Genomic DNA, 27,650 nt, shown 5'->3' on the forward strand with positions numbered 1-27,650 from the left:
GAGTCTTGAGATACGAGACATTGCTCTTAAATAGAATGGTGCCGTTTTATGGATTAATAATACAGTACTAAAATGTGTAGAATATAGGCAGACACTATTAGCTGAGTGAAAGTCATGGAAATATACCTCATTTCAAATTAAAAGAGATTTTTATTTCAGTCAGGCTGGTCAGCACTGTCACCGAAGAAATGTTTAAAAAAAAAACGAAGAGGAAAAACTAGTACAACAAAGGAAATCATTTTACAAAGAACAGATGCCTGACACCTGAAGTCGATTGAATTCAAATGTCACAGTCATAACAAAAATACAAACATGGCAACACAGTACACAGAATGTTTAAGAAGCTGTATTACGTGGAAATGTTCACCACACACGTTACAAAACTATTAGAAAATTATCTTAATACCGATGAATAGTATAGAATATAAAAAATTGGGCGAGTTCGTTCACTGGGTTGCTGCTGTCAATGTCACTGTGAGTGGTCTCTACATCTTTGAAATGAATGTGGCAACAAGATTTATAGTGAATTAACATCATGCTATGATATGGAAAAGTGATAAGCGGCCTTATCAGACTTAAACATAAGACTATGACCACCCTTTGGTTGATAAATACTAATAGAAAAATGATAGTAAGCTATAATGTAATGTCTCTTATTTTGAGCCCAATCTACTTTACATACTTTCATAGTGCTTGGTGGAGGTTTCTGATCTACTGAGCAACATGAGCTGTGTGGATGCTTCTAAACAGCTCATAGTTTTCGTGGTTTATGTTAAAAATCACTTTTCTTGATGATGAAAACCCTCTCAATTTAAAAATGCACCAAAAGATCAGACAAAGTACACACACAAATGCCACTACCAAAGTCCACTAGTAACCAGAACAATAATAAGAAGAAGAAGAATTCTCCAGTAACATACTGTTTGTGACATGTTTTTCCCCCTCCGCATCCTGTAAGTAAAAATAGATCATTTGGCAGAGAAAAACAAAAAAAAAAACACCACAACGATGCAGCTACTCCGTTTACTCCCATGGAGACAGCTGTTGCTATGGTTTCTCTCTCTCTCTCTCTCTCCCCCCCCCCCTCTCCTCCCTCCCGCCCCCCCCCCTCGCCTCACACGCTCTCTCACGTACGTGTAGCAGCAGTCCAGGACAGGTGTGTACATGTTTGTGTTAAGACAGCTAGGCTGACAGGTTGCCGCTTCAGTTTGAGCCACAATTTAACTGATCTGAGGTCTGTTTTGGAGACGACGTGCCCCCTCCTTCCTCTCCTGTGTAGACGTAAGAAGATTTCTGCTGCTGACCCGTGAGGTGACTGAGCTACATTTGGACAGAATTGGAAAACTGAGAGGCTTTCTGACGTGTTGCCATGTGACAGAGGGAGTGAGACGAACTAACTGGTGCCTTGTCACTCGGAGGAGGAGCTCTGGTTCTGCTGGTAGATGGAGGCTTTATCTTTGAGTAGAGCCAGGCACAGGTGGCAGCTCCAGCTCCCTGCAAAAAAAAACAACACAAAAATGGAATGCAGTGTTTGCCAACCTTTATTGAGCCGCAGCACATATTTTTACTTTAGAAAAATCTCAGGGCCTTCTCGTCGAAGAGCATTTAATTGTTTTCCGCGTCACTATACGTTGCTAGCAAAGATGAACAAAAGTAAATTATTTGCAGGGGAACCTATTTTCCCTTTGTCGCTGAAAAACTCACATATGCAATAAAAGTCATTTGAACAGTTTTGAGCCAGTGTCCCTTCTTATCAGAACCGTTTCAAATGAAACCAACTATATGCAGCCTAGATTTCCTACCATTTTATAGATTGTTATTAGTTCTCTGGCTGAGCGTGTAGTCGCCTCTGCTTTTAAACACACTGACACCCCTAAAAGTGACTTTAAAGGGGTCACACCACTGTGGGGCTGTCGCTGGGCAACATAGACTGTGTGACCCCTTATAAACAATCCTAACGTTGATTCTTCTGATTTTAATAATTTTAGACCAATTTCAAAAGTTCAATTTTTGTCTTAAGTTTTGGAAAATGTGGTTTCGACACAGCGTTTCAATTTGGCCTTTGAACAACCTCTGATAAATTTCAATCTAGTTTCAGAGCTGGCCATTACACTTAGACGGCCCTCCTCAGAGTTACTAATGACAATACGTATTCTGTTGGATCTCAGTGCAGCTTTTCGACACAGTTGACCACGCTATTTTAATCGGTCGGTCGAGACACTGGTTGAGGATCAGGGACCCAGCACTAAATTGGTTTTATTCCTATCTTTTAGAGTGAACATTTGCTGTCAACATACACAACTACTGCTCAGCTACCTCTTCCCTTGCCTGTGATGTACCGCAAGGTTCGGTTTTAGGCCAGATTTTATTCTATCTAGAGTGGGGCAAAAAAGTATTTAGTCAGCCACCAACAGTGCAGAGAGGCCTGTAATTTTCATCATAGGTGTACCTCACCTGTGAGAAACAAAATGAGAAATTAAAATCCAGAAAATCACATTGTCTGATTTTTAAATAATTGATTAGCAAATTATGGTAGAAAATAAGTATTCGGTAACCTACAAACAAGCAAGATTTCTGGCTCTCACAGACCTGTAACTTCTTCTCTAAGAGGTTCCTCTGTCCTCCACTTGTTAACTGTATTAATGGACCTGTTTGAACTGGTTATCAGTATAAAAGACACCTGTCCACAACCTCAAACAGTCACATTCCAAACTCCACAATGGCCAGGACCAAAGAGCTGTCAAAGGACACCAGAAACAAAATTGTAGAGCTGCATCAGGTTGGGAAGACTGAATCTGCAATAGGTAAGCAGCTTCGTGTGAAGAAATCAACTGTGGGACCAATTATTAGAAAATAGAAGACAAACAAGACTACTGATAATCTCCCTCGATCTGGGGCTCCACGCAAGATCTCCCACCGTGGGGTCAAAATGACCACAAGAACGGTGAGCAAAAATCCCAGAAGCACATGGGGGGCTAGCGAATAACCTGCAGAGAGCAGGGACCAACGTAACAAAGGCTACCATCAGTAACACACTACGCCGCCAGTGACTCAAATCCTGCAGCGCCAGACATGTCCCCCTGCTTAAGACAGTACATGTCCAGGCCTGTCTGAAGTTTGCTAGAGAGCATTTGGATGATCCAGAAGAGAATTGGGCGAATGGCATATGGTCAGATGAAGGTGAGTCAGTTTCGGGTAAAAAACACCAAACTCAACACCATACCTACAGTGAAGCATTTGGGGGGTGAAAACATCATGCTTTGGGGCTGTTTTTCTGCAAAGGGAACAGGACGACTGATCCGTGGAAAGGAAATGATGAATGAGGACATGTATCGTGAGATTTTGACTGAAAACCTCCTTCCATCAGCATGGGCATTGAAGATGAAACGTGGCTGGGTCTTTCAGCATGACAATTATCCCAAACACACCACCCGGGCAATGAAGGAGTGGCTTCATAAGAAGCATTTCAAGGTCCTGGAGTGGCCTAGCCAGTCTCCAGATCTCAAAGCCAGAGAAAATCTTTGGAGGGAGTTGACAGTCCGTGTTGCTCAGCAACAGCCCCAAAACCTCACTGCTCTCGAGGAGATCTGCATGGAGTAATGGGCCAATATACCAGCAACAGTGTGTGAAAACCTTGTGAAGAGTTGCAGAAAACGTTTGACCTCTGTCATTGCCAACAAAGGGTATGTAACAAAGTATTGAGATGAACTTTTCTTATTGACCAAATACTTATTTTCCATCATAATTTGCTAATAAATTCTTTAAAAAGTCAGACAATGTGATTTTCTGAATTTATTTTCCCCTCATTTTGTCTCTCATAGGTGAGGTATACCTATGATGAAAATTACAGGCCTCTCTCATCTTTTTAAGTGGGAGAACTTGCACAATTGGTAGCTGACTAAATATTTTTGCGCCCCACTGTATATGCTGGCCCTTGGCCAAATAATTGAGCGCCATAATGTATCCTTTCACTGCAATGCAGACGACACAGATTTACCTTTGCCTGAGACCAGAGGACCCTAGAAGCCTAGCTGCTGTTAATGAATGCCTTTTAAACATCTGCTGCTGGATGGCGCAGAACCTTCTCCAATTTAATAGCTCCAAATATGGAACACACTAAATCTTGGAAAGTACCATTGACATCATCAAATCTAGCCTTGGTTCCTTCTCTGTCATCGCTTAGACAGCCAGAAACTTGGGAGTCATTTTCTTTTTTTTATTTTTTTTTTTTTTTTTTTTTTTTTTTTTTTTTAAATCAGATTTAACCTTCACAGTCCGTATCAATAAAGTCATCCAGTCATGTTTCTTTTAACCACGCACCATAGCCAGGATAAAATCAATACTTACTAAACCTGACCTTGAACATCTGATTCACACCCTAATTTTCTCTCGGTTAGATTACTGCAAGTCACTCTTCTCCTGCATGAGTCAAAAATCACTCTCTTGCCTCAAGCTGGTTCAGAATGCAGCAGTTAAGCTTCTCGCGGGAATCGAATAGGCGACACGACACCGCTTCAGTTTTAGCAACTCTACATTGGCTTGCAGTCTGTTTCAGAATTGATTTTACGATTTTACTGATTACATTTAAAGCATGGATGGGCCTTGTTCCAAAGTCGAGGCTTAAAACTAACGGTGATCGAGCGGTTTCATCAGGGCACTTCGACTTTGGAACGACCGACCTGAGGATTTGAGGCGCGCAAAATCAATGGTATCTTTTAAATCACTTCTAAAGCGCACCTTTTAAGACTAATTCTTATGTGATGACATCAACCCTGTTTTTATCTATCTATCTATATTTAATTAATTACTCATTTTGCATGATTATTACTATTTTAATGGACCTTATTTTATTTTTTAGACTTTGTATGCTTTAAAATGTATTTACCTATTTTAATGGTTCCACATCAACCCTCTTACTCTCAGTTGGGCTTGTTGGGTTCCTGCACTGCCGGGGACTTCTCTCCTCATTTTTGTTATTTTTATATGATTACAACGTTCTTGTTTTTGTTTGTTTTGTGTTCTACTTGGTCTGTCAAAGCCCTTGTATTTTAATTTATTTATTTATTTTAATTTATTTTTTATTTTTTTAAAGGTGCTCTATAAATAACATTATTCTAAAAGTATTACTTTAGCGCCATCTAGGTGTCATTGTTCTTGCTAGGCTTAAGTCATTGGTGTTTTTTTTTTATTTTTAATTTGTCCTGTTGTATTGCTGGTCCTGGAATGCACCACATGCGAGGTAACAGCCAAAGTAAAAGTGAATGTTTGTTTTTGCTTCTCTTCCAAATGGCGCTACTAATAGCCCGTGTAGTCTACATTGTCATTAGAAATTGCCTGTATTTCCTATCATGTTATTGTGTATGAATTCAAAAATGTGAGCTTAATAACTATACCACTTGTGTAGAGTGCTAGTGCGCTTATTCATTTGCCTTTGTGTGATGTCACATTAGTTTGTGCTAGCATTTTTAGGCTAATATTCTAGTGATTACGATTGATGAGCCTCAGATGAAATTTGAATCATGTAAATACTACATACACTGATGTTGGATCATAATTGCGTGTTCTTTAACTTGAGCACATCGCTCGGTACCTTTCTGCTCCCATTTGGCAACACACTACAGAAGAGACCATACAACCCCTTTTTTATAGTCCTCTCCATTTTAAGTGCTTTACTGAGAGGGGGAGCGGGGGGAGTGTCAATTATTCACAGATTATTGCTATTTACTTCAATATAAAATCATTTCAGACGACCCCGGATAAGTGGAAGAAAATTGATGGGTGGATAAATTCCCAGTGCACACCTGATAAGATCTCACAGCAGTAAGGAATCACTGATGTGATGTAATGTATGACGACTGCAATCGCTTATCATCAAACATTAAATTTTTAAGTTGGAGTTCCGTGACGTCTTACCCTCGGGTGGTTCGGTCATGGGCGGACTAAGGCAGTACATGTGGTAGCCTCGGTCACAGTCGTCACAGAACAGCAGCTGGTCCTGCATATAAAATAAATGAATGAATAAAAAAATAAATACCTGGGCTGAAACTGATGCTGAACTGCTGAATTATCAGAGAACAACAGCCACTTTTGATAAAACAAAGTTTCTAAATTACATCAAAGGGGCTCACTATTCATTACTTCAGGGTTTCCAAATATCCCCAAAACTATCACAACAAACGATTGTTTCATGTCTGAAATCATGAAAAATAAGGCCCACCTTTATTGTTTTCAATTAGATTTTTCTTTGCTTTTAAATCATTATTGTTGTTGTTAAAATTTCCTCTCTTGTTTCTCTATGAAATAGTTTTTCTTTACTCTGTGATATGGATCCCCCTCCCGGGTCTGAAATAAAGTATAAAGAGCTGCAAGACTAGCCTGGTTTACACGGAGCCTTCCATTCCAATTATAATCAGTTTAGAAGCCCAAATCGCAAATGAGAAGACACACAGTTGTGCTTATATGTTTGATTACCCAAGGAGAATTTGTAAAATGTGTACAATTCTTTAAAGAAAACATGAAAGACCAGGCGAAACATTTAATTTTATTTTAATGGGATTCAAATTAAACTCAAGCATTTCAGAAAAGCATTATCACTGAACAAAACATAACCATAAAGAAATTAATGATGGTTGTTATCCAGTCGTGTTTAAAAAAAAATATATATATATATATATATTTCACAAATTCTGCCTGTGTATGGTAACTTATGAGGACAACTGTACATATTGCAATGAAAGTGTAGGCTACACCTTTTTCATAACCCCTAGGTGGCGATGGCATACCAGAATGAAAGTGTACAGCTTTTTCATAACCTCTAGGTGGCGGTGGAATATTGGAATGAACATGTACAGTTTTTTCATAACCTCTAGATGGCGGCATACATTTATAAAATGTGAAAGTTTTTGGTTTTTTTTCATTTCCCCCTATACCCATGTATAATGCGCACTATTGACAATTTTTTTTGGGGGGGGGAGGCGCAATATACACGAGAAATTACAGTATTTGTGGTCTAAACTATTAATATAGGTAATAACTATCACATTATCACAGATTACATGACTTTTATGGGGACCTTTATCTGCGGAAATTCGCTATTCGCAGTCAGGCTTGGTCCCTATCCACCGTGAATAGCAGGAGGTCCACTGTATACGCAATGTGATTAAACATTTCAGTGCGATTTTAAATTGAGTTGTACAGGTCTCATTAAAAAAGTGGAAAAAAGTGAAAAAAAAAGTTTAGAAATGTATCTTGGTCTGATTTTCTTTACATCACAAAAACTGGCATTTGAACAGGAGTGTGTACACGTTTTATATTCTTTGTCTCTATTTTGAATGGATGTCTGCTTATGACAAAACAAAATCTTTATGTTTATGCTTGAATGCCATTTCATATCAATTTCCATGGAATGTTTCCAATTTCTAATACAATACTTGCAAAATTCCCCATCTTAACTTCCCATTGAAAGATAAACTTTTTGGAAGTTAACTGGATTTTTTCCACCCATTTCTAACTGTAATTGTGTTTGACCCCAGTTTCCAACTGTACATGCTTTTCATTGGACAGTGTTGTTATGTTGGGTCAAGGAAAAATAGAAAGGAAGAAAGAAAAGAAAGAAAAGAAAGAAAAGAAAAAAGAAAGAAAGCAGAGTTGCTGTTTGGTTAGAAAATATCTTGCTCATGCTCACATCATTTTCCGAAGTGCCACAAACATTGCAGCACTTGCACTCGATGCACTGCCAGCGGTAGGTCTTCACGGCGGCCATCATAACGGGCGTGAACTGCAGACATGTCGGGTGGCCTGCAGGGAGCAATGGACCAGACAACCATGAAACCAGACATGACCGTCAATCTGCTTCGACTTCATAAGCACAATAAAAAACAAAGTAGAGGGCAAAAAAAAGACAGCCATACCTGAACGTCCACAGTCTGAGCAGGACACAAGCTCTTCTGATTGGCCAGTCTTCTGGTTCAAGGTGGAGTCTCCCAGACAGAAGTCGCAATAATCGTTCGGCAGCGCCAGACCATTTGGACCCTTTTTAGTTGCTACACATGGAGAACAGATACAGAAAAAGAATGTTTTAAACTTTTTTAAAGGAACATTTCAAACGGGACCCACTAATGGTTCAACTTCTTGTTACTGAACACTTCATTAGGAACACCTAATGGGATCCAAGAGAAGAACAATTTTGCCTTGGCTAATACTCACTTTGTATTTAATGAAAAAAAATGTTTTATTCACGTTTATTATTGTGCCTGATGTTTGCAGTGGTGTAGAACTGTACTGCATCCTACTGAAAATAGTTTATAATGCTTTAATAACTTTTTATTAGGGGTGGCTTTGCCATTAATTAACCCAGATTAATTTCATTTTAATCGTATAACAATATTTGTCCTAAAAAGCAACATAGTTTAATTTAAATGAATGTAGTGGATGACTGAATCAAATAGTTAACACAGACAGGAATATTGTTAACTCTGTAAAAATACATTTAATTGCATTTCAATACAAAACAGGAGAAAAACTAATAGAAAATATCAGTGGCCAAAATAAACCAAATAAAGTTTTAGCAATTTTAGACAGTTGTTTTCGAACAGTATAGAATTTAAAATAGTTTCTGTGTGGCAGTTGAAAAGCTGGATGACATATCGGAGGGTTAAAGTGTTTTGCTTTGGTGCTACGAAAACTCATGTTTGCACGCTTTGCACAAACCCACACTTAAGGGTACCATCAGGTAGTTTTTTTTTTTTAATAAATGAAATTTGCCTCCCATCAGTCCTAGAAACGCTGTGTCAACTTCCTCCATTTTGGTAGCCTACCTCTGATGTGTGTGTCGGTGTAATTGGTGAACCGATAATTGTTCCGCGTTGTTCGTAACACTATATGTGCACGAGCATGCAGAGACCCCAATAATAAGCAGTGTTAAATTAGTAAGTATTTTACAGCATTATTTTGGTAAAGGTAGATTTTTGTCATCATACTCTTCGTACAAGAAAAAACAAGAAAAAAAATTTGAAAATGGAATCGAGGAAAAAATTAAACATCTCACAGAAGAATCTGCAATTAATCCGACAAATACGCTTAGAAACCAACTTCAAAAGGCAAAACATCAATTAGACGTTATCAAAAAGAACAGACAACAGTTAAGATACACTAACTTTGAGTACAATAATAAATCAGGAAAATTTCTTGTGAATAGACTTCAGCGCAATAAAGACAAGTCATTAATTACTGACATTCAAGATTCAACGGCAACTGTACACAGTCACCGCGAAAAATAAATATTTTACAATTATTATATCAGCTTATACGCATCTTTGAACAACCCAGACCAAAAAGAAATTCAAACTGTTATTAAGGATCTAAAAATTCCTCAATTAAATACACAAATTAAAGACAGCCTTGATGTTCCTTTAACCATCACAGAATTACATAATGCATTAAAAAATATGCAATCGGGATGAGCGCCTGGCCCGGACAGAATCTCCACTGAATTCATTAAACATTTCTGGCCAATACTAGAGCCTCTATTTTTCAGAACAGTCAAGGAGATGAACGATAAAGGTAAAATAAGTAGCCATATGAACACAGGTTCAATTAAATTATTATTAAAGCCAGGTAAAGACCCCACTTTCCCGGCTACTTATCGGCCCTTATCACTGATTAATGTAGATAAGATTATCTCGAAAGCCCTCGCAGCGAGACTTGAAAAGGTACTCCCGTCGATAATCCACTATGACCAGACAGGCTTCATTAAAGGTAGAAGTTCCACAAATAATGTCAGACGTCTGTTATATTTAATAAGCATGTCACAGCGTAAAAATCTAAATGCAATCATCATGTCACTTGACGCAGAGAAAGCTTTCGATGAAGTTAACTGGGCTTTCCTGTTTGCAGTACTTCGCAAATTTGGCTTTGGAGACTCATTTATACATTGGATAGCAACATTATGCAACTCGCCAAAAGAGATAGTCTCCACAAATAGGATTAAATCACAAAGTTTTACTTTACAAAGAGGAACCAGATAAAGATGTCCACTCTCACCAATGCTATTTGCAATATTCATCGAACCTCTTGCTGCCGCTATACGTCAGAATGCTAATATTAAAAAGGTATCTGCTCGCTAGTGACAGAACACAAAATCAATCTGTATGCTGATGATATTTTTTATTTACAGGAACCAAAGTCTTCAATCTCATTAAAACATTTTCACAAATATCAGATTACTCTATGAACTGGACAAAATCAACAATATTCCCAATAACAGCAAACTCATGGAATCCTGCAGATCAAATCCCAGGTTATAGGAAACAAATATTTAGGTATTAATATTTCGCCAAAACTCACAGAGTTAACCCATCTAAATTACACACCACTTCTGGAAAAAAAATCTCAGATGATTTAAATTGCTGGAAAACTTGCATGTATCACTACTGGGAAGAATAGCCACAATAAAAATGAAAACCTTACCTCAAATAAATTATTCTCAATGATTCCATTTAAGACCACATTTAAATGGTTTCAAATATCAGATTCTGCTGTAATACATTATTATTCAAAAATTAAGAAAAATAGAATTAGTTTATCCACACTTCAGAAAAGTAAACAGGAGGGAGGCCTAAATGCTCCCAACTTTAAACACTATTACTTAGCGAACCAATTACAATACCTCATCCTCACAATGAGAAGCATCATTGTTGGCTAGAATTGGAACAAATAGACTGCAACAACAACAAAATCCCATTTATTGCCACAAGTCTTAAACCCCATAAATGCTTCAAGAACCCAATAATCGCATCCACCTTAACGGCTTGGTGGAAAAGTTTAGAATCTACAGGATCTCAATTACCTCCCAGTATCCAGTGGCGTGTTCAATACTTTTTCCCGGTGTCATCTCACATTATTACACACAATTAAGTTTCTGATCTTATTTGTTCTACTTTCTTTGTATGTATGCATTACTTGGGTTGTCCCATCATCTGGTGAAATTTTCATGTCAATAGCACCTTTGGAAATATATTTAATGAGAAAAATGTTGAAGTGTGAAATACTTATTTCAGACGCTGTAGGTATAGAGTCATTAACCCACTAAAAAGGCCCCAAAAATGTCTTGAAGCCAAATTTGAATGGATTAAAAAAAAAAAAAAAAAAAAAAAAAAACACCATGTACGTCCTCAAAACCACTTGGATTTTGTCATTGTTTATAAATCAGATGCCATACATTTTAATATCACTTTTTTTTTAAGTCTATTTTTATACTGAACAAAAATATAAACGCAGCATTTTTGTTTTTGGTCCCATTTTTTGTGAGCAGGACTCCAATATCTGAAACGTTTTCTACATACACAAAAGGCCATTTCCCTCAAATATTCACAAATCTGTCTAAATCTGTGTTAGTGAGCATTTCTCCTTTGTCGAGCTAATTCATCCCACCTCACAGGTGTGGCATATCAAGATGCTGATTAGACAGCATGATTATTGAACAGGTGTGCCATAGGATGGCCACAATAAAAGGCCACTCTGAAATGTGCAGTTTTTAATCACACAGCACAATGCCACAGATGTTGCAAGTTCTGAGGGAGCATGCAATTGGCATGTTGACTGCAGGAATGTCTACCAGAACTGTTGCCCGTAAATTCAATGTTCATTTCTCTGCCATAAGCCGTCTCCAAAAGCGTTTCAAACAATTTGGCAGTACATCCAGCCGGCCTCACAACCGCAGACCACGTGTAACCACCCCAGCCCAAGACCTCCACATTCAGCACGTTCACCTCCAAGATTGTCTGAGACCAGCCACCTGGACAGCTGCTGAAACAATCGGTTTGCATAACCAAAAGATTTCTGCACAAACTGTCAGAAACCATCTCAGGGAAGCTCATCTGCATGCTCATGTGGAAGCTCTTCACACACACACACACACAGTGGGTCAAACCACATGTTTATACGTAGATACAAATTCAATATGAGTTTGTTTGAATTTGAGCGATTCCGGTCCCGATTCCAGTTCCAAACGATTCTCGCTTCCCATTCTTTTAGGTGGCTGGGTCAAAAAAGTTTGCATTATTTAAATAAAGGGTGTCCAAATTATGAACATTCATTTTCTTAGCAGCTCGCAGCATAGACTAAAATGAACATTTGACTCAGGGTTCTCTATAACCAATGACAATAACAAACCTATGAACTAAAAGGCAATGTGTGTGGAACTAATTGACTTAATATTCATTAATGTTTTATTCATTCATCCATCCATCCATCCATTTTCTGAGCGCTTCTCCTCACTAGGGTCGCGGGCGTGCTGGAGCCTATCCCAGCTGTCATCGGGCAGGAGGCGGGGTACACCCTGAACTGGTTGCCAGCCAATCGCAGGGCACATACAAACAAACAACCAGTCGCACTCACATTCACACCTACAGGCAATTTAGAGTCTCCAATTAATGCATGTTTTTGGGATGTGGGAGGAAACTGGAGAGCCCGGAGAAAACCCACGCAGGCACGGGGAGAACATCCAAACTCCACACAGGCGGGGCCGGGGATTGAACCCGGGTCCTCAGAACTGTGAGCCTGACGCTCTAACCAGTCGTCCACCGTGCCACCATTAAAAGTAAAGTATAGCATTCTTAAACTAGTTATTTTCGACTTATCACGTCAAATGGTTTATATGTGCAAGTTTTAACTTGCATTCCTGTTTTAAGCTTGTAGCCTTTTATTTTGAAGGGTATGCACCGGAACTCACAATTTTGGCACTAAAAGTAATTTCGCATGACACTGGTGACTTGAAAACGAAAGTTAACCTAGACTGCGAGAAAAAGGGTAGTGAATGGAACCAAATGCTCTAAAATGTTGATTCCTTTACAGTGGGGCAAAAAAGTATTTAGTATAACTCACCTGTGAGAGACAAAATGAAAAGAAGAAAAAATCCAGAAAATCACATCTGACTTTTAAATAATTTATTAGCAAATTATGGTGGGAAATAAATATTTGGACACCTACAAACAAGCACAGCTCTCACAGACCTGTTAACCTCTTCTCTAAGAGGCTCCTCTGCTCTCCACTCGTTACCTGTATTAATGCCACCTGTTTGAACTCATCAGTATAAAAGACACCTGTCCACAACCTCACAGTCACACTCCAAACTCCACTATGGCCAAGACCAAAGAGCTGTCAAAGGACACCAGAAACAAAATTGTAGACCTGCACCAGGCTGGGAAGACTGAATCTGCAATAGGTAATCACCTTGGTGTGAAGAAATAAACTGTGGGAGCTATTATTAGAAAATGGAAGACATGCTTTGTCTGGTCCCTCACCTAGGACCTGTTTGCCATGGGTGACCCTACCAAGGGTGTGAAGCCCCAGACAACTTAGCTCCGAGGATCATTGGGGGACACACAACCCACAATAAGGTGACGGCTTCCAGGAGGGGTCGTATGGTCAGATAAAACCAAAATAGAACTTTTTGGTAAAAACTCAACTTGTTGTGTTTGGAGGAGAAAGAATGCCAAGTTGCATCCAAAGAACACCGTACGTACTGTGAAGCATGGGGGTGAAAACATCATGCGTTGGGGCTTTTTTTCTGCAAAGGGACCAGGACGACTAATCTGTGTAAAGGAAAGAAATAATGGGGCCATGTTTCGTGAGAGTTTGAGTGAAAACCTCATTCCATCAGCAAGGGCATTGAAGATGAAACGTGGCTGGGTCTTTCAGCATAACAATGATCCCAAACACACCGCCGGGGCAATGAAGGAGTGACTTCGTAAGAAGCATTTCAAGGTCCTGGAGTGGACTAGCCAGTCTTCAGAACTCAACCCCATAGAAAATCTTTGGAGGGAGTTGAACGTCTGTGTTGCCCAGCGACAGCCCCAAATCATCACTGTTCTTGAGGAGATCTGCATGGAGGAATGGGCCAAAATACCAGCAACAGTGTGTGAAAACCTTGTGAAGAGTTACAGAAAACGTTTGACCTCTGTCATTGCCAACAAAGGGTATGTAACAAAGTATTGAGATGAACTTTTCTTATTGACCAAATACTTATTTTCCACCATAATTTGCATAATGTGATTTTTTGGGATTTTTTTCCCCTCATTTTGTCTCTCATAGGTGATGTATACCTATGATGAAAATTACAGACCTCTCTCATCTTTTTAAGTGGGAGAACTTGCACAATCGGTGGCTGACTAAATACTTTTTTGCCCCACTGTACCTACCCACCGATGCGGCACAAGGTTAGTGTTTGTGGTACTGTGAGACAAAGTTTATGTAAATTTTGTCCCAATTCATTAGTGATGTCAAGTTGCTAGTCTGACCTTTGGTTAAGTTTTAGCTCAATGTTAAGGATTTTATTTCTGTCATTGGCTCTTATGTTGGTTTGAAGACTAAAATAAACGCTAAAGACCATCAGTGCAACCCATCGTTTAACTTGTTAGCTGCTTCAATCTTGGCATAGACATATTTTATTGTTTCACTCACCCAATTTGATTTGACTGAAGTTCAGCGCGGTGTAGGCTGAGGCTCGGAGTGGGAGGGAGCACGTCAGACTTCTACACGTCATGTAGAAGTCTGACGTTGTCCTCGGTTCTTGCCGTGGTTCTCGTTGCCCAAACCTATTCATGCTCCTAATTTTTTAGCATCTCAGACGCAGTAAGCACATAAAACGAGATCCCTGTAATGTTTACAGTTCAATGTATCTTCATTATCCTCGAGGGGGCACTTTATTTTGTATCTTGTACCTCCAAACTAGTGTTAATTTTTCTACATCCACTGGACTGTTGAGTGAAAAGTGTTCTTATATTTTCTATATGTATTTTATTTGCTGAGTAAGTATGCTATTATCATGTTGGGTTTTTTGTTTTAGTTCTTGACTTTGAGGAGTGTTGTTAACAAAAGGAGTGAATAAAATGTTGAAATGTTTAGTGATGATAAACAGAAGCACACGTGCCAGGGAGTATGATCCCACGGAGGCTGTAATGCTGTGGCACAACATCTATGTTAGTAAAAGGCACACCAGACTTTATGACTTTAAATAACTAGAACTAAATAGACTTTAAATAAAAACTTTTGTTCTTCTTGCTGTTGTTTAATGTTGTTGTGACTTCTCTGTTTGCATCCAACATAGTACGTATTATAGAAATGTGTAAAATTAGGGCTGCACACATATACTCATAGCTTGTGCCATTATCGCGATGAGGATATTTTTTCACTATATTGTGCAACTTTATGTAAAAGGATTCAATATTTTGGCCAATAAAAAATATGCTTGGCCGGTGAATTTTTTCCATCTACTGGCCAACTTTGCCGGTGGGTCAAAAAGTTAATTTTGGCCCCCGATAATGAATGTGTGAACTAGCTGATGATGTGAACTGAATCTGTGACAAGTATTCACAAATGGAGATTCATGTTCATTAAAAAATATAAAAATACGATGGATTTGTGTGTGTAAACAAAAAAGATGAATATTCAAGAAAGTCTATCAGTTTAAGATCGTTTTTATCAGGAACACTGGTTATGTCTTTTCCAAATTGTGAGATTGAACAATAAAAAAGGGGGCGGAAGAGAGAAAAAAATGAAGTGATTTTCGTATTCCAAACACACACATGCTACATAGCATGCAACCCCACGTGCCCCTCTTTCTCTCACTCTCTCTCTCTCTCTCTCTCTCTCTCTCTCTCTCTCTCGCTCTCTCTCTCTCTCTCTCTCAGTATTTGAGAGTGACTCACTCTTCTGCTCCTCAGGCTGGCGAGGAGTGGGTGGTGCCTCAAACTCCTCGCGGTCCTCGCCCTCCTCCTCCGCCAGGTGAGAGTGTGTATAGTGGTAGCTCAGGCCCGGGCGGTTCTTGTAGCGCTTCCCACAAACTAATAAACACACACACACGTAATACAAAGGGGTTATAGTGATGGTTGAATTACCGTCCGTCTGTCTGTCTCCCGCCCCCATTGCCCCACACAAAGCAAGCATTCTTCTTCATCACATGTATTTTGCCAAAATGACCGGCCAGTAGCAAGCACATACAGGGAAGGGAAGAACTGGAAGAGCAGCTAACACTTATACAGTTTTTTTTAAAGCACCATCTCAAGAAGGAAGGAGGGAAAAAAAACTTCCAAACAAAGCACCTCTTAAACGTCAACTCAAGTTCCAGAAGGAGTCTTTTGGATCACATCATGCACAGCAGAAGGCTTGTTGTCATCTTTAAGGAGGAAGAGCAGAAAGCTCCCTTGCCAACATGCAAGACACATGCGCAGGCGAGAAAGACAAAAGAAAGCTTCGACTCACTGTCGCAGGCGTAGGGCTTGTCTCTCTCCTCCAGAGCCGCGGCTGCAGCCTCACTTTTCTTCTTGCCATTCTTGTCACTGCGACCCTAATGGACCCAGTGAGGACATTTACATCACATCCTGCAAATTAGTGTATACTCAATACCAAAATTATCACTTTAATACAACACCTGAACTGCAAATTAGTATTTTTATTATTTCAAAATGATATTCTGGCAGTGGAGGATAGAAAAGGAAACTATTAAATGCAGTCCCCTTAAAAAGTATTGGAACGGCAAGGTCAATTCAATTCCTTCTATATGTATATATATATGTGTATATATGTTTTCCCCGTGCCTGCGTGGGTTTTCTCCGGGCACTCCGGTTTCCTCCCACATCCCAAAAACATGCATGATAGGTTAATTGACAACTCTAAATTGCCCGTAGGTGTGAATGTAAGTGCGAATGGTGGTTTGTTTGTATGTGCCCTGCGATTGGCTAGCAACCAGTTCAGGGTGTACCCCGCCCCCTGCCCGATGATAGCTCGGATAGGCTCCAGCATGCCACGCCTGAGGAGAAGCGGCTCAGAAAATGGATGGATGGATATGTCCGTCCGTCCGTACGCATGTATGTAACGATTTTGTACCGAAACCAAAAATTGCGGTTTTCCCATACACGAACCCGTAGTCTTTGAAATGGCCGAACCGCGACATGCACTTTCAACAAATATAACAATAATAAAAAATTATTATTATGTAAATTCATGTAATAAACCCTAAGCCTAGATTGAAGATACATTTCTTTATCAAGCCTCCTCGAGCGCATGACTACTTTTCCGGTGAGCGAATTGATCAAACCTGTGGCCACTGGCTAGGCTAATACTGTTAGTTCAAATACATGAGGAGAGCGGTAGAGAGGGAGAAACACGCCTAAAGTTAAGGCTGAATCAGTCTCAATTATAGCAGATGGATGAAGGTTCCGTGCCACACAAAGCTACATGACTGTCACCGCTCACCCTAAGTTGTTTGCAGAAAGCCTGTGACTCAAGTTATTCTGCTCTCCCTGAGCGTGCTTTTTTATTAATGACACCTCCGTTGTAGTTTACTGTAAAACTAAACATGCAACAAAATTAATTACGCACATTGTATATTTAAATATAAGACATTGTTTTAGATATCACGATCTTAATGCTAACACAGTCAAAGGAAAAATTAGTATGCAATAACGGGAAAGAGGCGGCACGGTGGCCAACTGGTTAGAGTGTCAGCCTCACAGTTCTGAGGACCCGGGTTCAATCCCCGGCCCCGCCTGTGTGGAGTTTGCATGTTCTCCCCGTGCCTGCGTGGGTTTTCTCCGGGCACTCCGGTTTCCTCCCACATCCCAAAAACATGCATTAATTGGAGACTCTAAAATTGCCCGTAGGCATGACTGTGAGTGCGAATGGTTGTTTGTTTCTATGTGCCCTGCAATTGCCTGGCAACCAGTTCAGGGTGTACCCCGCCTCCTGCCCGATGACAGCTGGGATAGGCTCCAGCACGCCCGCGACCCTAGTGAGGAGAACCGGCTCAGAAAATGGATGGATGGATAACGGGAAAGACTTACCTTTAAACAACAAATATTCACAGAAAAACACCATACTAACACATGCAGACAGGTAACATAACAATACTAACATGCATATATTCTTCCTAATCTGTGAAAAACGAGTTTAATTCAAGTTTTATCGTAACGTGCTTTTTCTACTCTTTTTTTTTTTTTTTTTTTTAGCTTACTGCAAACATGTAGCTCCATTCATCCATTGCACCACACGGCCCCTAAGAGGCCAAGGCGTGCACAGCAGGAACTGCAGATCCAGTCATTTCCACCCCTGAATGTCTGGCATGAAATCAGACTAAAATGTTCATGTTTTAGGTAAAATAAATAAATAAAATACAGTTAACCTGGCTGTACATAGAGCGCTGGGCGTGGTGTGTGTTTCTGGTTAGAAACAGAAAGTCTGTTATTTCAATGTTTACATTGTTGCAGTTTATGGAACAGAAAGCAAGTTTGTTTCCTAAACTCGAGTATAGTTTAGTTCTGAGTATTTTTTAAACAGTAGCTATTTTGTTATAAGAAAGATTAGTCTTACATGATAATTTCTTTTTTACAGCAGACCAAAGTCTGTTACCGCTATACTGTTACTTTTTTTTCCCCGACAATCATGTATAATTGTTCTAAATAGTCCAGTTTTTGCTATCATAAGGTTTTTTTTTAACCCCCCCACCTTCAAAAAATCAAATCGTGCATCGAACCGTCGGTCAGAAATCAAATCATGACCTTGGCGTATCGTTACAGCTATATTTATGACGAGAACATTTAACTACTTATTCTGACAATTGCTGACCAAAAAAATGAATAAAAAATACTTTCGACCCATTATGCATCATGACCCTAAAAATTCTTCACTGAAATAATTCCCTTGCATTTTCTCATTTACAAGTCTACTCATATTTTTATCCTGGTTGAAGGAATGCTAAATTAAAAAAATTAACATGGTCACATTAAGAAAAACCTAATCCTAAAAGTCCTAAAAAATAAAAATACAGCCATGTTGCGGAAAGACGCGTTTTCATGTTGATGCGCGCGAGAGAAGGTTTCCCTGCATGCCAAACAAAGAGATGAGTTGACTCAGGCTTTGTACATGCCTGTACCGTACGGGCACTCATACAAGGCGCGTGATTGGTTCCCAGCGCGATGTTGGAATTTTATCTTGCTTAATCTCTTTTCATTTAATCTATTTAATTGTTAACTATATCCCTCTGCAAAGCTCTATGGATTTGCTATGTGCGCAGTGTGCAGTTTTCAAGAAAAAAAACACTGTCATATATGGTGGGGGGGACCACTATATATGACAGAGCACCCACGGAGTCACCTCTTTGCAGAATGTTTTTCAAATTTTTCCTTTTTCTTTTTTTTTAATTTCCCCCAAAAACAAATACAAATATTTTTCTTTTCTTGGGGCGACCCAACGCCAAAAACACTTATTGGTGGCTAATCCCCGCTTATTTAAGAATTTGTTCAGTTTAAATAAATAAAAAATGAACTTTGGGTGGCGGTACGGTGGACGACTGGTTAGCACATCCACCTCACAGTTCTGAGGATCTGGGTTAAAATCCGGCCTCGCCTGTGTGGAGTTCGCATGTTCTCCGGTTACCTCCCACATCGCAAAATGATGGTAGGTTAATTGAAGACTCTAAATTGTCCGTAGGTATGAATGTGAGTTCGAATGGTTGTTTGTTCACATGTGCCCTGCGATTGGCTGCAACCAGTTCCGGGTGTACCCCGCCTCCTGCCGGGATAGGCTCCAGCATACCTGCGACCCTAGTGAGGATAAGCGGTGTAGAAAATGAATGGATGGATGGATGGATGGATGGATGGATAACTAGGTCCCCCCTTGCTTAGCAGTTTGAAAACTCCACCTTTAATGGTCGTATAAAAAGCTTTGCCTTGCCTTAAAAGCTCACCAGCTTTAAAGTGTTAGCCCTCACCTTGGATTTGCTCTTGCCTTTCCTCTTGGGGGTCTCATCCTCAAAGTCTTCATCGTCTAAGTCATCCAAATAGTCATCGTGGTCAAGAACTCTCTGCAGTAAGAAGGTCACAATGTTTAAACTCCCTTTTCCAAGAACTCTCTGCTGTAAGAAGGTCACAATGTTTAAACTCCCTTTTCCAAGAAGCTGGTGGATCAAATTTTCTCGCTCGCCCAGCAATTTACATACGAATATTCACATTGTTTTAATGCATATCCATCTGTTTTAATATTAAAACCGACAACCTATTTTAACATACCATCTGGTACCAACAGGATGACCAAAAATGTAAACAATTTAGGAAGTCTCATTATGGGAGTGTTTCGAACTAAAGGCTGACATGGGAGTGGATGTTGACTCCCGCTCCCTTCCAGTCCCACAGAGGTTGATCCCAAGCCCAAGTGAGTGTTTAAGAAATAAAATTCCGCTCCCTACCCCCCCTCCCAACGGTATCACTCCCACGCCCTCCCTAAGCAGAGTTTAAAAAAAAAAAATTAAATGCCGCCCAATCCCAAAATTTTGAAAAATAGCCCACCCAATCCCAAATCTTTGAAAAATAGCCCACCCAATGCCAAATTTTTGAAAAAAATCCAACTGCCACAGATATTGATCCCAATCCTGACCCAAAACTTTACAAATTCCCCCCCCCCCTTTTTTTTAACTCCCATTAAATGCTGCTCCGTTTTTCTTTCTCGGTATAAAATATGCAGTCCATGTCTGCCTTAGTCACAATAATACATACTTTGAATTACCAGAATGATTAAGAAAACGGTTTATTAACAAAAGCCGTATTAGTAACCTAGTTTAGCAATGTGTAGCTCCATGCTGAGGGGAAATGTTCAAATATTTATTTCATTTAAAATAAAATAACTGCATCATGGTTTCACTCCCATCATGCTTTCCACTCCCGCCCATTCCCGGTGACTTTGTCTTCTTAGGTTCCGCTCCCGCCCTCTCCCGATGACCTGCTGCCCGATCCCATGATTGATGATGAAATTCACTCACACTCAGCGGGACCAGGTAGGAATTTGCAAAATGTCAGCCTATATTTCGAACAAACACCATAAACTAAAGCCAAACCTTGCGGACACGTCCAGAGGACGTGTGAGTCGTTGTAGAGCTAGCGGGGGGGTCTACGGTGGCTGGATCGTCCTCAGGACCACGCACGTCTGCCACAGCACTCTTCCTGTCAAGGGGCTCGCCCTTCAACAGAGCCTCCAAACTGCTCCCATCCACTACTCCCAAGGAATCACGCTTCAGGCCCAACTCCAAATCTGCTACACACACATGGGAACAGGTGAGTCAGAATACGTCATGACAACAACACCGCTGTTTATTAAAGATTTTTTGTGTTTCTGTGGAGGGTGACCCCATTTCTTGAGTGCTAATACCTGCTTTGAGAGGGGGGAAGGCCAATCGGGGGTCCTCTGGGGGATGAGAGCGCCGTTTCTTTCTCCAGCGACGAGCTGGGTAGGTATACAGTTGACCTGGAGCAACACCTGATCAACATATTGAAGAACTAAAAGTTTACATATGACATCTGAGAGCTGTGTTACTAATTACCCAGGATGTACAGTATATCCGCTTCTGGGGAGTACATTTGGCATCTGTAAAGCTGACGTTATGGTGGACTTTAAAGACTAAGAGCTGCAGGATGCAGCAAGGATAAAAGCTTTTTGAACATAACCCCAAAAACAATTAGGGATTGGAAAAAAATCATTTGCAAAAAATAACAGATTTGTCATCGCTGGAGAGAAGGGATGGGCCATTAATCGAAATCTAATTGTGATTTTAACATTAGATTTGAAGAAAAAGGATTAATGTGCCGCACGGCGCGGTGTGTATGCAAGTTCCTGCATTGTGAAAGCAACCTGGATGCACCTGTGTTGCTTGCAGTAGAAAGCATGTGACTTGTTATTCTGCCCTCCCTGAGCACGCTGTAAATTGTTTATTGACACTCGAGTTGAAGTTTACACTAAAACTAAACAACAAAAAGAATCACACACAATGTATATTTAAATAAAACACATACTTCGTTTTAGCTTCATACGGGAAAATCGCCTGCTTAATGCTAACACACAATGTAAATCCTTTTTGAAGGGCTACCATAAATTATCATTAGAAGTCACAGGAGTGATTTATGTTCAAATAAAGAATATTCCCACACAAATGTTATAGTAACACGTACAGACAGGTAATATAACAATACTCACGGTCATGTATTCTTCCTAATATGTGAAAAACAAGTTATATTCTATCTAGCACTCTATCTAGTTTTATTAGTGATGTCGGTCGCGAACAAAACAGCTCCTGGAATCTGGCTCTTTCAAGTGAACGAGAGTAGCCGGGTCCTAATTGGGAGTCGCTTTTTTGTTCCCCCCCTTTCTTCCTCACACGTGATTGGTCACTGCACTGGGCCCAGCAGCAAAAAAAAGATAAATAAATAATAAAAACAGAAATGGGAATATCCCATACTAATTTAATGGCAGCAACTCCGAGTTTAAACATGTTTGTGAGCTTTCTAGTTACAGGAAGCGCACTTCGAGGCGTATGTCAGGTTGAGCAGGGAGCTTTGAAAGGGAGTTTGAAAGCCTCCCGCAGAGATGTCTCTGTGTATCATTTTTCTATTGGCCCCAAGTTCGGGACGCCGCAATTATTATGCCTTCCTCCGTTTGCCCTTGCCGTTTATAGTACAATTGCCAAAACAGCACTCAGAAATCACTCCACCAGCCTCTCTCCCATTGGAGGAGCTCTTTGAAAAGATTTGAAAATATTTTTTTTCTATCCGATGACACACAACGCTGTGCGTCAGGCGTCCTCTCCATTGACGTGGGTGGCGCTTGATGTCACGTCAAAACGCGTTGACGCCCCCTCAGCACACACAAACTGAATGGGAAAGTCGAGGGCGTCAGACGCTTTGCCAAGTGCCGTGTGCAAAAGCCTTAAAGGTACAGAGGGAGGAAGGAGGGAGACAAGCAAGAAGAGACAACACTAACGCTGGTGAGGAATACTGTTGTTATGAAAACAAGTGAAAGCAGGAAAAGGAGTAAAATCTGGATATATTTTCATTTCTATTGTGTAGATTCAGCAAGAAAAAAAAATCCCTCATTGAACTGGCTCCACAAACAAACAGTGCACGCAGGCCAGTATGTCTAATGCAACTGTTGCTGTTGACACTGGAGACTGCATTGTGGTAACCTCAGTGCCGTCTGAGAGAATCTTCTCCAAAACAGGGCAGATAAGAAACCGGCAAAACAAGTTATCTGGATGTTGATTTTGTCTTCTTTTTGTTTTACATAGTGTTAGGTTGTATTTTGTGGTGTGCTTTGGAGTGACTCAGTGTTGTTCCACTTTAAAGTTTTGTACAAAAAAGTTAAAAGCTTAATGTATTAAAAGTGCTTTTGTAAATACTCATTTGTTTTCGTATTTAATATTTTTTGTACCACAATGTAGAGCAAATATAGGCATATTTTTATAATAAACATTGACAAAAACTGGTTGTATTTTTTACATTAGTATGCATAATTCTACATTAGTTTCCCATCACTGTTTTATGCAGTGACAGTGTTCACTAACTTTTGCCTAGTAGCACTGGTGCGAGCAAGTGAAAAAGCACATGATTTGGTTGCACCATTTTTTGAGGAGGTACAGCATGATCATGGCATACCATAGTTTTGCATGAAGAGTGACAGTGACTCGAGATATATTTGCAAAATATTTTACTGTGAACAAGACCTTTGTCAGCAAAAAGCACTAACAGACAAAACAGGTCAACCACATTTAAAAAAATACAACAAAAAAAGGCTTTACTTTTATTTGGCCTTTTGTTCAACTCAAAGAGGCCAGTTCTTATAGTGAGGGCTCCTAACCCTCTTCCTCTAGGAAAACCACTTAATTTCAAGTATTACCACAACCATATGATTGACATACATTTAAACCGATTGCATAAGTGTACAACCGTCATAAAAAAGTATTATTTATGATTATTCACACTATTTTGGAAATGATTTACTAGCAAAAAAAAATAAAATAATAAATAAACGGTCATACCGCGCCAAAACGAGCCCAAGTTCAGCGCCCGTCGTGAGTAGGGTTGGGCGAGAATCGAGAACCGACCGGAAACCGGACCAACGCCCCGGCCCCCCGGAGCCACCAAAACCCAAACAGCCCCAGCACAGACTCCCACAGCCCACCCACCCCAAAGAAGAAGCGGCGAAAACCAACGAAGAAGGGGCAAGAAGACACGCCCCCACGCCCAACGGTGGTGAACGAAAGCGCGCCCCAACCCCGCCAAAATCAATGACCAGCCGCCTCAGCGCAACGCTGTAAGCTATAATCATCTATATTATACATATATATGTAAAATCATCATGAAATATGTCACTCAGTGTTGTGCATCTCTACGAGTTTCACTTTTTGAATTGAACTACCTAACAAAATTAAGCTTTTGACACTATTCTAATTTATTGAGATATTGACAAATGAGGATATGACGCCGGCCAAAGAAACAAATGAGTTCAGTGCAAAGTGCTACACAAAGGTTTATGATTTATTTGCTATACCTACCTGTGCTCCGGTGTCTCTTCTCCATCCAGATGTAGCAGTTAGATTGAGCCACACCGGTCTGCGAGTCCAGGAAGGGCATGAGGATGCTGCGCTCAGCACACAATCTGGCATTATAGCTGTGACACTGCTCCATGGCATCTCGGTAATACTGCTCCCCCAGTCTGGAATATGGGCCGTCACAAAAAAAAGAAAATTCACAATACAGCAATCATGGCTAGACATAAGCATTAATTTAAACCATCCATTTTTATAGTGCTTCTCCTTTTTCAGGTCTTGGGTGAGCTGGAGCCAATTCCAGCATACTTTAGGCAAGAGGCTGGGTACACCCTGAACTGGTCGCCAGCCAAACGCAGGGCACATATAGACAAACAACGATTCACACCTAAAGACAATTTAGACTCTTCAATTAAAACTAGAATTTACACCGATCTGATTGGCTTAATCAGTATTGGCCGATAATTAGCATTTTATGCTGATCGGCTCATCGGCTTTAATGTCGTATTTCGCCGACCTGATCAATGACCCTCCGCAAAAGACATTTACTCCACGTCGCAATCGTGCACAGTATATTTTAATCGAAAATCTAGTTTATTTTTAGCCTTGTTGTGTGTCTTTTGACATAGTACTGTAAACATCTGACAAAGTTATTTTTTTTAAAAACATGTGGGACACACATACGTCTGAGACAGACAACACGTAATGCCTGGATCAGACTACAAGACACATTTGGTCTTTCACGATTGCACTATGTCAGATGACTCCAATAAAATCTTGTATTCCGATACCACTGCATCCCGACTTTTACGATCACGGGGCTTTATCTTGTCAACTCAAACGCAATCGGATACACTCGTTACCATGGCGACGACAACAACAATGGCTCGCGCTGTGTGTATTATAAGAACAAAATGGGGGAAAACGTGTGGGTGTTGCCAGATAGAGGGCGTTCTTTTAAGGATTGCTTTCGGTACGTTCACGTACTTTTAATAAGATACGGCTCGCAAACAGCCAACAAAACGTTATGTAGCAGAGCAACCTAGTGCTAGCACTAACGGTTGTACGTAAACATGCTAGCGTTCTGTCGAATCATGCTCTTAAGTTTTGGTGTGTGTGGAGTAATTTAATTACAATAAAGTAATTTAATTACAGTGAGTTAGCACCCATTATTTCTGTCATGTAATGTTGGTTTGACCTGACTAGAGAATACTTTTGAAGATACAGTACACAAGTATATACAGTGAATGAACAAGTCATTTAAATAGACACACTGCTCCATCTCATGATCGGTGATCTTTTTTTTTTTTTAAACTCGCTTAAACGTTTTTAAAATGATGGCACGGAAAGGAGGCCTTTTGCAGAGCAAAGGGTGGAGTGCAGTTGTAAAATGCTTAAAAAATATATTATTTTGCGTTTCTGTAGCAAAAAAATACTCATACAATAAGTACTGTATAAACAAACAATATAAAAAAATGCCGCAAACGAACAGCTACCTCTTGCCGTTGCCTGCCAGCAGCTGTGTGTGTCGTCATGACCGAGCACTATTTTTGTCCTTACTGCTCTGTTTTTATTGCTTTGGTTAATCAACATCATCTCATTCATTTTAACGTGGGTGTGTTAAGTTAGTTAACTTGCGAGTGACCCAGCAATGTGGTTTACTTTTATCCATTTGATTTAACTTTAAGCACTGTAACACTGCTGCCGCTTTACCACCTGTCATGACGTGGAGAGGTTCTCCCTGCCGGCTACCACGACTTCCTTAATCTCCCTACGGACACCGATCGCCGGTGACATACAGCTGAGATCCGGAGACGTGACACGAAAAGCATGATCGAGATGGAAAAAGAGGAAGAGCAGCAGGATGACAGGCAAAAAACATCTTCCATGTACGCGAAGCTACTTCCACCACCCCCACTGCACGTTTGACCCATCGGACATTTATTAAACCATCAAAAAAATAGATCAATAGTTGCAAGAAGTGGGTTGCTATAAAATCAGAACGCGGGAGCAATACAGTATTTTAAAAGATGCTCGCTTATTTGAACAGCTGGTGAGAGGCACAAACGTCCGTACGTATACTGCCCATGTACATTTTGGCAACAGGCTTCACTTTTTTATCCACAGGTACATCATAAATACAGATAAGTATTGTTGTAAAACACAATAACATGTTTACTTTATAAATGTACATTATTTGAACGGTTTAGGGGGAACCCGGAAATGTGCCGCTACATTAACAGCAACCTAGGTTGTAACAGCACTGCGCTGGTGTATATTCACCGGCGAGGGGTTGGGAGAGGGGGAGACGGGGACAGTTGGACTCGGCACAGGCTACGTCATACCGACGTGACGGACGATTTGTTTTAATGCTGAATCCCAGCAGCAGGGGGCGTCTAAAAATTGCAGATTATTTGCAATTGGTTTTTTTTTGGCGAGGAAGCCGGAATCCCTGGAGAAAACACATTTATGTCACAATCAAATAAATCATATATCCATCCATTTTCCGTACATCTAAACTGGGTAACCAAAATGTTGGAAACAGCTCTCAGTGTTATCTAGGGCTTGTTCACACCACTGTAAATTACAGACAAGGTGATAAACATATGCCCTTTTCAAACCGAGCAGTACTTTGTTAAGGGAAACGCACGCAATCCAAATCGGTTGAATTGAATCACCAGTGTAGAGACACCAGAACAAAAGGTTGATTGTTAGCACGCATCTCCTCACAACAAAGCAACCGCCAACAGACACGTTTATCAACGGCCAGCAAGTACCTAGACAGGCGATAAAGCAGATTTAAAACCCAAACCCAAGTGAGCGCTGTGTGTAGTGTGTAAATTACAGCTCCTCAGTCGCCGTACTTCGTTCTTTGCCCACGGCTAACAGGCTAACCCTTAGCAACACAAGATAACGTTATTCTCTTGGGACCTATTTTCTCTTGGAAAACGTGTGTACGCTGTCTGCAGTTTCCAAAAGTTTGTAGCAAACTCATTATTTTTCCAGTATATATAGTAACCTCGGCACGGCCTGTGTTTTTCCTCTTAAAAGAAATGAAAAGGCAAACTTACACTTTCACAACACTGTCGACGGCCGCCGCCATGTTTGTGCAGTTGTGTGGAGTGAAACTGCGCAAGCGCGCTGTAGTAAACGACGCAAACCCACTGCGGCAGACAACATTTGTTTTATTTTGGGGGGGATTTTTTTTTTTTTTTTTAACAAACATGAATTCATAGCAACGTCGTACAGTGTACTGTCCACTACTTTTGGATGTACACTGATTTGT

General features: G+C 40.3%; 1 protein-coding gene across 2 annotated transcripts; it reads right to left on the reverse strand.

Annotated features, from left to right (window-relative positions):
• Positions 1-130: 130 nt before the first annotated feature.
• Positions 131-27,514, reverse strand: dpf2l (D4, zinc and double PHD fingers family 2, like). Of its 2 annotated transcripts, none has more exons than XM_061786943.1 (11): positions 27,436-27,514; positions 24,371-24,531; positions 21,196-21,303; positions 20,885-21,078; positions 19,766-19,858; positions 16,261-16,345; positions 15,708-15,842; positions 7,911-8,042; positions 7,685-7,797; positions 5,914-5,995; positions 131-1,494 (listed from the first exon to the last, which is right to left on the reverse strand). In XM_061786943.1, the coding sequence occupies exons 1-11, from the start codon at positions 27,465-27,467 to the stop codon at positions 1,409-1,411; spliced, it is 1,221 nt and encodes a 406-aa protein (XP_061642927.1). In that variant the 5' UTR covers positions 27,468-27,514; the 3' UTR covers positions 131-1,408. The 2 variants fall into 2 exon arrangements, with proteins under 2 accessions (XP_061642927.1, XP_061642926.1); XM_061786942.1 differs by having other exon boundaries at positions 20,885-21,081.
• Positions 27,515-27,650: the final 136 nt, after the last annotated feature.

This window comes from Phyllopteryx taeniolatus, chromosome 10, assembly GCF_024500385.1.
Source record: "Phyllopteryx taeniolatus isolate TA_2022b chromosome 10, UOR_Ptae_1.2, whole genome shotgun sequence".
Lineage (NCBI taxonomy): Eukaryota > Metazoa > Chordata > Actinopteri > Syngnathiformes > Syngnathidae > Phyllopteryx > Phyllopteryx taeniolatus.